Here is a 10,993-nt window from a genome sequence, read left to right as displayed (position 1 = left end):
CTTTTATGTTTTTTTTTTAAAAAAAAAATGAAAGAAATTATAAAATAATAAGCGGTATTTTTTTTTTTTGGTGGAAAATGGATTCTATTCATTTAAAAATAGCTATTCCTCTCATTTTTTTAGAGGAATAGATACTCCTCTTTGTAAGGGAATAGACACTTACAATACAAAAGAATAATCATTTTATTCTAAGGATCTATTCCACGAATCAAACGAGGTCTTAAGCAAAAAGACAAAAGTAATGTGAAATAATATATTTTCAAAATATTAGAGCTTAGAAAAAATTTAAACAAGCCCAAAACATAAAAAAGGGCCTAAATTATTTTCAAAATCGTTTAAAACATGTCATACTATAGACAAAAAAAAAAAAGGTCAAAAAGACTAAAATAGGTCCAAAAGGCCTATGATCTAATATGCAAATAGTGAATAATAACCGCAATAAACGCGCGAATGCGATTAGCAAAAACATAATGCGGATGGAGATATCTAAAAGTGATATCTACTTTTTGTGGATGCGGCTTTGGATATTGTAAATAACTGCACTTGCATCCGCATGTATACCTCTAGTTATCTTGTTCGTCACAACTTTTTAACCCAATCAAATACTCAATTGGGTGCTCGACTTGTAACCCTTTCTGAGTGAAAGCCAAGCTCAAACGTGGCCAATGTCTTAATGAGCCAAGTTCAAATCGGATTTGAAAACTCAACTCAATTTCAAATGGAGTTTAATCAAATCTCTAATGCAGTTGAACCAAGTTGAAATAAACGATACTCAGCTCGACTATAACAAGAAGAGCATCAGCAGCTTCTCTAAATCTCATTATCTTCTACTTGCAATGATTCTGAAACAAAAGGCAGGGGTATCACTTTTGTTTCACTTAAACATTATTTTAATATAAAAAAATCTTTCTCTTTCATCTAGTATTTATTTGAAATAATATTTAAATGACTTTATTTTTTTTTCTTTGTCATATTATTTAATTTAAAAAAATGTTTAAATGATATAGAAAAAGAATAAGGGAAGCTTAGTAATAATAGAAACTATTTTTTGTCATTTTTTTAATCTTCCTAAAATAAATGTGACTTTTAAAATTTCTATTAAATCAAAAGACTAAAAAGGACCAAAAAAAAAAAAAAAGAAAGAAAGAAAGAAAGAAAGAAAAGAAAAAAAAAGAAGGTAAGTTTATAGCATTACTCAATTTCGAACCAAGCTCAATTGGGTGTTCAACTCGTGACCCTTTCTGAGTGAAAGCCGAGCTCAAACGTGGCCAAGGTCTTGATGAGCCAAGTTCAAATCAAAATTGAAGACTTGACTCAATTTTGAACTGAGCTTAATCAAATCTCTAATACAATCAAACCAAGTCCAAATAAACAATACTCAGCTCGACTATAACTAGAAGAGCATTGGCAGCTTCTCTAAATCTCAGTATCTTCCATAAGAATCTGGCTTCAATACTGTAGTTTAAAACTACAACACAACTGCCGTAGAAAAATAGAGGGCCAGATTTATTTTTCCAAAACTAAGTTGTTTCACTTAAGTGAAACAAAACTGATGCTGACGTGCAAGAAAACGTTCGTTTGAAGAAGTTCCACCACTTTAAGTTTGCGTCTTGACTTGGTGAGAGGAAGGCCAAAATGAAGGCATCGGACGAACATCCCTGCGTACCCACAAATCTAAAGCTCTCACAGTACCGCCTTTGGTTCTACTGTGAGTTTATCGACAAAGATGAATGAGAAGAAACATCTCTACAACCAGAATAGCTTGTCGTCTTTTTGGAAACCGAATTGCTTGGATTCAATTCAAGCAGTGGAGGAGTCATAAGCGAAAGGCCAGTAACTTGTGAAACCTCGTTCTTTTCCTTTGATGCCTCAAATGCCCCTCCCCTGTTTTGCTTACTCCATGGCTGGGCCGGCTTCTCCAGCACAGACCGATCGTCTTCTTCGTCTCGCTATGATAAAAAAATCCCCAAAAACCTCAGAAAGAATTTGTCTTTTTTAAATTTTCAAAAATCACCAATTTTGCTTATAAGGCTAAGTCTTTTTTGTTGTAATCACGGGTGGTACCATTGCTCCAAAGTTGAGCAGAGCATGGCACAAAGCCTGGCAGCTTTAGATTTGTGGGTACGTAGGGATGTTCGTCCAATGCCTCCATTTCACCTTCCTCCATCTCCGACGTCCCTTCCACTCCTTCTCCCGAAGAATCAGCATCGCAGAAGAAATAAATGACAAAGGCTTTGAGTTCGGAGGTTTGGGAGATGGAGGGAAGGTGGCGGAGGGTGATCGATGGGGTGGTTGCTTTCACGGCGGCCATGTATTGGGCGGTAGAGCCAGATACGTATTGGGCGGTGGACGCAGAATCTGTGTCCCACCGTGAATCAAAATTGTCGTGTCTCTTTTCTCAAACAGATGCCCCACTTCCTCAAACGGAAGTCAGGTCTCAGTTTTGGTGAAACGACTAGTTTTGGAAAAATAAATTTGGGCCCTCCATTTTTCTACAGTGGATATGCTATAGTTTTAAACTATAGCACTGAAGTCGGATCCTTTCCAAAAATATAGTAAAATCTCCTAAAAATCACTTCAATAGATTTCGAAACACCAAAGCAAGGGTATCACTTTTGTTTCGCTTAACATAATTTTAATATAAAATGTCTTTATCTTTTATCTAATATTTATTTGAAAGAATATTTAAATGATATATTTTTTTTCTCTTTTTCATAATATTTAATTTAAAAAATGTTTAGATGATATAGAGAAAGAATAAAGGAAGCTTAGTAATAATAGAAACTATTTTTTGCCAATATTTTTTTTTATCTTTCTAAAATAAATGTGACTTTGAAAATCTTTATTAAATTAAAAGAGTAAAAGGACAAGAAAAAAGAAAAAAGAAAAAAGAAAAAAAAGAAAAAAGAAATAAAGAAAACGTAAATTTTGGTAACTCAAATGACAAATGGAGAAGAGTAAAGAGTAACGCAGAAAAGATCGGGCCGCCAAGAGTTTCTAGAACACGGCAGAAAGAAACGAAACCAAATCGAACGGTTAAGAGAGTTGCGTCAAATTAAAGCCAGGAGGGAAAGCTTATAAGGCCCTCCCTCCCCTGACTTTTGAAACACATCGCCGTCGGCTTCTCCCCTCTGTCATTTCGCTGCTTTCTAAAGTCGCAGATTCTTTCTGCACCAACACGCACCCAATGGTAAATCTCTCTCTCTCTCTCTCTCTCTCTCTCTCTGAGTTTTGTCGCCGATCGCTGAGACTGATGCGCATTCTCTGGCCTTAGGGTTTCGGGCTAGGGTTTTAGCTCATCGATCTCGCTCTTGGATATCAATCAAGCTCTATTTTTTTTTTAAAATTAAATTTGCTTTTATAGGCTCTACCAAACCAACAGACTGTTGACTACCCGAGCTTCAAGCTCGTCATCGTTGGGGATGGAGGCACCGGTAAGCTTTCTTCTTCTTTTTTTTTTGGTGAAAATGTTGATTTTGATTTTGATTTTTTCTGTTTGTGTCAAATGGTTAGATTAGACTTTGACTGTGGATGATATTTAGTATGGGCTCTTTTTCGAAAGAAAATAATATTGGGACCGATTTACGTGAATTAGTGTGCTTTTTAACGAATGATGTTGTTTGGGGGGAAAAAGACCAAATTCCATCCTGCAAAATCCACAGTTATATACAAGCTGCATCCAGAGTTATTTTTATCGCGTGTTGCAAAGTGTTTTTTGGGGTTTGGAGAATCAATTGCATTCTGAGATAAAATTAAATCAGAGAGATTTTTTCACTGGGAAATTTTTTTGAAGGAGCTTTATTGTTAAAATTACGCAAGAATTTATTGTATACAAGTGTGTATGTTTCAGGGAGCTTTATTTTTTTGATTACGCGTGTATTATGTATGCATGCGTGTAAGTCAGTGAGGAGGTGTTTTGAGAAGCTTTATTCTTAAGATTATGTATGTGTTTGTTCATTGATATTGGGCAAGGTTGTTTTGATTAAGATTTGTGTTTGTGCGTGTGTATGTATGTATGTATTTGTCTTTATGTATGTGTATATCGGTTTGGAGCAAGGTCGTTTGATTAAGCCGAGCGTTTCTGAATGGTACAGGAAAAACAACATTCGTGAAGAGGCATCTAACTGGGGAGTTCGAGAAGAAATATGAACGTAAGGGGTCTTGAATGATGCCTTGCTTTGATTTGGCGGTTTTACTTTTAAAAAAAATATTGTTGTAGTTTGATATGTTTGAATTTCTTATTCACCTCTATGGTTTTTCTTGCAAATAGCGACTATTGGTGTGGAGGTTCATCCATTGGACTTCTTCACAAATTGTGGGAAGATCCGGTTTTACTGCTGGGACACTGCTGGGCAAGAGAAATTTGGTGGTCTTAGAGATGGATACTAGTAAGTGAATTTTTTTAAGGATTCATAAGATTGTTGTTGCCTTTCCTAGTCAGATTCAGATTCAAATTCATAATATTGTTCTTACCCTATGTTTGTCGATTCAAATTCTGCTTTACTTACATTTTTTTTTTTTGCATTTTATTGAAGTGTAATGATTAAACTCCTTGGTGGGTTCTACGGTATCTATGGTATCATGTTTGAGTTCGTGAAATACATAAATTTAAGGTTAAGGTTCTGTTAAGGCTCATAATCAGGAAATCTGCTATTAGACGTTTTACTCTCATATTCAAGCCTTTAAAAAGTTGTGTGGCAAAAGTACTGTATGATGACCAGTTATCTTTGAGTTGCGAGTGAGAATAAAAGTATGTCCATGAATTTGATTGATCTTGGGGTAGAAGGGACAAGATTCAATGAACCTGTGTAGAGAAAATGGGAAGGATGGAATTGAACTCCTCTACTAGAGGTAGGTAGAGGAGTGGATGAACCAGTAGAGATTTTGGTGTATGCCTGTTGTTTATTTGATTAAGAGCATTTCTGGTGAACTATCCATCCTTTAGCTAAAATTTGATTAGAAAACTCACTTTTTCTAGTTTACCTAGCCACTTTCCATAAGCACCTCACATGAAACTCTCTAAATCGCTTTACTCCATTTTAATATTCTTCTTTATTCTTAGTTTACTCTTTCTTCCAATGGTCATATTCTCCTAATGTTCATTTTCCAATGGTCATATTTTTCAGTGTAAATAAGACCATAGAACTCTCCAATTTTCATTCACCTCTACACAAATTTCCTTCTCAAAATGTATCTTACAAAGTGCCAATGAGCTATGGCTCAAATTGCATTACCTTCTGCCATAAAAATGAGATGGAGTTTAAGGTTGTGCTTTCAAGACCTACCAGGCCTGTGTAACTTTGTCCTTACATTGATAAGGACAATGTCAACTCAACGATGATTTAAGAAACCTACTTGATTTGAACGGATTATGCTTTTACAAAAATTCAATAGAAAGGGCATATTTTTTCCAAGCAGTCTAATCTATGTGATGTTCTTCCTTCAAATAGAAACAGCATATCATCTTTGATATGTAGACAATATTTGAGATGATATGTAGGTGATATAATCATATTGCTGCATATTTGCAAGCCTTCTAAATTCATTGAAGGTTGTTTTCAAGTCGAATGTTTTACAATCATCTGATTATTAAATATTGTTAAGGGAAAAACGTTCTAAATGCCCACAATCTAATACTACCTCTCAGCAACATGCTTGGTTTTCATGTGATACTTAGTACAAGTTCCCATATAAAATCAACAATATCCTTTGTGTACTTTAGACATTAGCAGACATTGTAATTGGAAGCTGATGGGGATGAGAAAGAGCAACTAAAATGAGTCATTTTATTCACACTTCTAGGTACATGTTAACAAAAATAATCAGCGAAAGTAAAGGACCCAAGGCTCCCAACAATTAATAGGATTTACCTTCAAGCATGCAAAAATCCCTGGATGTCCATAACAAGCAAATACAATCTTTAATCAAAACAGATAAACAAAACAGTCATTTCTTCTTTTGGAAGGAGACAAAGGAGGTAGGGGAGAAGAAAACTTTACCCATTTACTTTGGCGGATTATCTTAGGTACAAGACAATCCCCTTTCTTTCCATTTTCCATCCAAAACAATGTGGGGAAAAAACCGAAGGAAGATAGAAAAGAAACAAAAGTAAAATAATATTAACAGTAAGAATATGTAACATTAGTAACAAACCATCCAACATCTTCAAGACCATCCAAAATACATAACGAAAAATCAAACATGATAGAAAAAATTATTCCCAGAAAGATTCTTTCAAATTCATTAACAACTGGAAACTAGAGTTGTAGAAAAATATATCTAATCCATATCTTCAATTACATCCAAGAACAAATTCCAGATAAAAGAAGTCAGCCATGGTACAATTACAAACAACCAAGATTAATTCAGAAAGATATTGAAAACAAAAGTAACGAAAAACTGTGGCAAAAGGAAACCCACCAGCCTGATTATACTAACAAATCCCACAATGTATAACCCCTCAAAACTCACAAACCATACGAGAACTAGAGTCTTGTACAAAACTACAGACGACCCACTTCTTTCATGGCCAAAACCAAAACCCTAAAAGAAAAATCAAATAAATTGCTTGAGAAACTCCATAAATGAACTCGGCTAAACGAAGAAAGCAAAACCCTTACCTACAAATACAATGCCTGGATGAGCAAGAATTCAACACGAAAATCTCAATCTAACAAGACCTTTTTTAAATTGCAATCTCAGAGATTGAAAGCTTGAAACTCTGCAATTTTATAGCAGAGAGATTGTTCCCACTAAGTCAAATAGTATAACAAAGTTACACAAAGATGCTTACAAAGAGAGAACAAAAGAAGCTCTAGTTCAGACCTGAACTGTTACTATGTAATTCCCAAAAATGTGAGGGTTTTGGAACTTTAAAGATCAAAATGGCTAGTGTGGCTTACCTTCAGTGATTAGAACCAGCAAAGGAAGTAGATGGAGCAGAGTGGTGGTGGTAAGGAGAAGATGAGGGGGCATAGACCGGCTCACCAACGAGGTAGATGCCGAAGGTGACAACGGCGATGTGGAGTCCAAGAGTTTAGCTGAGAGAGCACGCACGAAGGAGGCCAAAGAGTGAGAGGCACAAGACAACAATGGAATATACAAATGCCCAAAATTGTGAGTTAGATTTGCTCGCCAGTGGTAAAGAGGGTGTTTTCAAGTCTGACAACAAGCAAAAATACTACAGCATAACGCTGCATAAGCCAGTTCGTCGGAGGGTATTTTAAGGGAGCTTGCATTTGGCTAAATAACTATTTTAGCTAGTTTACTGGGAATGCTCAAACAATGCCTACTACATGTGTTAAGGGTTTCTTCTAATTTGTTGGAAAGCTTAAATTTCACTTCTCCACTATTGATGTAACTTGTTGAAGACTTCCACCCTTTTGATTATTTTTTATTTTTTCTTGTTAATCACCGTTCCATAAGCTTAAACTAGTTGAAAATTGTGAATTTAATTAAATTTTAATGCTTTCCCTGTTATTTCTTTCTCAATAAATAGAGCTTAACACATGTGGAATATTTTATTTAGATAATCGAATTCAAGGCTTTCGTTTTGCTTAAATCATTAGTTTCAAAAACATTAAGCTAATAAAAATGGTGAATTTAATAATTTAATTAATATTATCATATGCCCCCCCCCCCCCCCCCCCCTCCTTCTTTAAAGCTTGGCGTATTTTTCTCACATTGATTTTCTGACTTCCTGGTTCTGTTAAAGGTCTCCTGTCTTCTTTCATTTTATCCCCTGTGCTACCTGGTTGAAGGTCTTAACGTAAAATCTTCTGTTAATCTTGCAGCATTCATGGGCAATGTGCAATAATAATGTTTGATGTTACAGCCCGATTGACATATAAGAATGTTCCAACATGGCACCGTGATCTCTGCCGGTAAGTGTAACTATTTTAACTCTAATCTAACGCATTATGGGTTATTATTTGTTGATTTTTCTTTTTCATTTTTGATACGGTATTAATAATTTATCCATTGCATTCCTAGGGTGTGTGAGAATATACCTATTGTTCTTTGTGGAAACAAGGTTGATGTGAGGAACAGGCAGGTAAAAGCAAAGCAGGTTACATTCCACAGGAAGAAGAATCTGCAGTACTATGAAATATCTGCAAAGAGCAATTACAATTTCGAGAAACCTTTCCTGTATCTTGCCAGGAAGCTTGCTGGGTAATGCAGTAGCATAATATCATTATTTTATTGCAATTGTGAAAATGTTGTAAATGGAAACTTGAGATTGATGATTGCTTTTCTCATTTAGGGACCCTTCTCTCCACTTCGTTGAGTCTCCTGCTCTTGCTCCTCCAGAAGTACAAATTGACTTGGCTGCACAGCAACAGTACGAACATTCTCATTTGCCTTCTATTGCTCTCTGTGTAGAATCTTTTATACTTTTTGGGATCATTATTTTATCAACAAGAATGTTGAAAAAAAAATGCCCTTAATAGTAAAGCAAGTAGGGTCACTAGAATGTTCGCCATTTGCTTATTCTTGGTGGTATATTTAAAGGATTTAAGCAAGTATCCAGAAATGGCATTTGAACACCCCTTGATAAAAGCAAATGCGCCTGCTTTTCCTGAACCAAATTGATTCTGATACCTAAAATATTACCTGTAGTCAACCAGACAGGTTTTAATTATTCACTGAGGTTTTTTGTGTGAACTCATTTCGTTACCTCTTTGTCCTATAGTAAATGATTTGTCCTTTATCTTCTAGTCTCACTGTTGTTTGTGTTGCTTCCTACAGGCATGAAGCTGAGCTTATGGCTGCAGCCAGTCAGCCTCTTCCCGATGACGATGATGATACATTCGAGTGAGCTGGAACTGCTGGAGGCCCTCTCAATCCCTTTTCTTGTCCATTTATGCTGCCTTTACTTCTTTGTGCACTGTCTTCCTTGGGATTTTCAACAATATATGGTAGGGTTTGATAATTAGTATGATGGTCGGTTATCGAAACCATAGATCATAGTGTTTAGGTTTTCCTTTAGCTATTGTTGTCTATGGTTGTGCTGGATTTGTCTGTGATATTTGTTATTGGAGTCCCATGTGGGTGTTCCGAGTTGTACTTCAATCAAGGAAGCATATGCCTTTAATTTCTTCGTTTCGGTCCCGTATCTCTCCATAAATTCATGACGGACGTCCCTTTATTGCATGCCACAGGAGGGGTAACTTTTCTTTTAACCCATTTTGTTTTTCATTTCAACCCCGGGGTTGCTACTGTGCTATCAATGAAGCCGTCCGTCACCTTTCTGTTCTTTTTTTTTTTACACCCTGTTTTTTTTTTTTTTACACCCTGTGCAAGTCCTCACCTTGCTCAATCACTTCCAACAAATCCTCACCTTGCTCAATCAATTCCAACAAAAGAGATGAATGGAGAGGGGTGACTGTGCAGGCACGGTCACCTCTGAAAAGAAAAGAAAAGAAAGAGATGGTCATGCGGCCACTGGCAGTAGGTGAGGGGTGGCTAGTGCTTTTTGTGATGTCGTATGACCAGTCCCAACAATGCATAGTGGCTGTGCAACCGCCCGTCTTCTATTGGGAGTGGTCGTGCAGCCATAAAGCTTTACACAGCTTTTAACAAAGAGAAGGGGTGGCCATGCAGCCTTCCGGTGCTCGGTTGAGGGTGACCGTGTAGTCACCGCAATTCAAAAATCATTCATATTATAGGACAAGTTATGAGATAATTTCTTAATTTCACCGTTCAAACTGAATATTTTTGGTAGAATAAACGTACTATTAGGGGTGGGCAAATTATCCGCCTACCGCCTACCGACCGCTTACCGAACCGACATCGACCGCCTACCGACTTTAACCGACTAATTTCGGTTCGGTAGTCGGTATAAAATTTTATTCCGAAAGCCGGATCGGCAGCCGAACCGAACCGCCTTTTAAGCGGCAACCGAACCGAACCGCCTTTTAAGCGGTAACCGAACCGAACCGAATTCTATTCCGACCGATTAACCGAACCGACATAAAACGAAACGACGTCGTTTTAGTAAGAACGAAACGTATGATCATTTTTTTTCCTTTAAAAAAATTAAAACGATGTCGTTTCATTACCCATTTTAACCGAATGTTAACCGATTTAACCGACCGCCTATTAACCGCTTTACCGACTAAACCGACCGCCTATTAACCGCTTAACCGACTTAACTGAAATAAATTCACCGACTACATTCCGACAAAAGTCGGTTAACCGACCGAATTAACCGCCTACCGAACCGACGCCCACCCCTACGTACTATGCGCATGTTATTAGCACTGAGTGACATTTTTCATCCAAACTAACGGGTTAAAGGCCAAATTAATTCAAAATAATTTGATAGTTTGGTGGTTGGGAGTTGCAATGAATCGTGGATTAAAGGTGTAAATAAAATTATAAGGATTGTAGTTTAGGAGATGAAGTATAATTAGCCTTGATATTCCTACACCCTCCTCCAATTCGGGTGTGCCATTTGGGTTTGGGCTAAAATGGGTTGGGACTAAGATGTGAATCTCAAGTAGTCAAGCATACCAAGATAACAAAAGGTTGATTGCTTGAGGCAAACAATATTTGTCAATATTTGTCTTGAGATGTTTTTTTGTGTCTGTACTCGGAACAAGGAGAGCACCAACCGTTTTTAGTGTACTAGAATTACATCCTGCAGCCTGCAGCCTCATCATCACATGTGAATCTCACATGGCAAACTCAAAAAAGAAAAAGAAAAAACAGGAAACAAACCCACTTGCACAGTTTCTGAAGGAATCCGATATGGGCAAAGGAATAGCTAATTGGCTAATTGGCTCGACAATGGCTCCTAGGTCGCCTTAACTAGTTCCATAGGAGTTGTCCCTGTCCCTGTCGGTTCGAACCACACTGCTCGACGATCATATAGTGGACATTGCATACGATGCACGCCCACTAGTCGTCCACATCATTCCAACCAAGAGTGGGGCCTTGCCAGCATGTCTACAATATGTGGGGTGCCCTCCAAAGGACACTGTCCAAATTT

At 37.0% G+C, this 10,993-nt stretch overlaps 1 protein-coding gene across 1 annotated transcript; it reads left to right on the top strand.

Annotated features, from left to right (window-relative positions):
- Positions 1 to 3,037: 3,037 nt before the first annotated feature.
- Positions 3,038 to 9,094, top strand: LOC133857290 (GTP-binding nuclear protein Ran-3-like). Its single transcript, XM_062292498.1, has 8 exons — positions 3,038 to 3,190; positions 3,365 to 3,434; positions 4,095 to 4,151; positions 4,271 to 4,388; positions 7,794 to 7,883; positions 7,993 to 8,172; positions 8,264 to 8,341; positions 8,749 to 9,094. Exons 1-8 carry the CDS (start codon positions 3,188 to 3,190, stop codon positions 8,816 to 8,818), a joined length of 666 nt encoding a protein of 221 aa, XP_062148482.1. The 5' UTR covers positions 3,038 to 3,187; the 3' UTR covers positions 8,819 to 9,094.
- Positions 9,095 to 10,993: the final 1,899 nt, after the last annotated feature.

This window comes from Alnus glutinosa, chromosome 14 (assembly GCF_958979055.1).
Source record: "Alnus glutinosa chromosome 14, dhAlnGlut1.1, whole genome shotgun sequence".
Lineage (NCBI taxonomy): Eukaryota > Viridiplantae > Streptophyta > Magnoliopsida > Fagales > Betulaceae > Alnus > Alnus glutinosa.
This window is presented reverse-complemented; position numbering and strand designations above follow the sequence as displayed.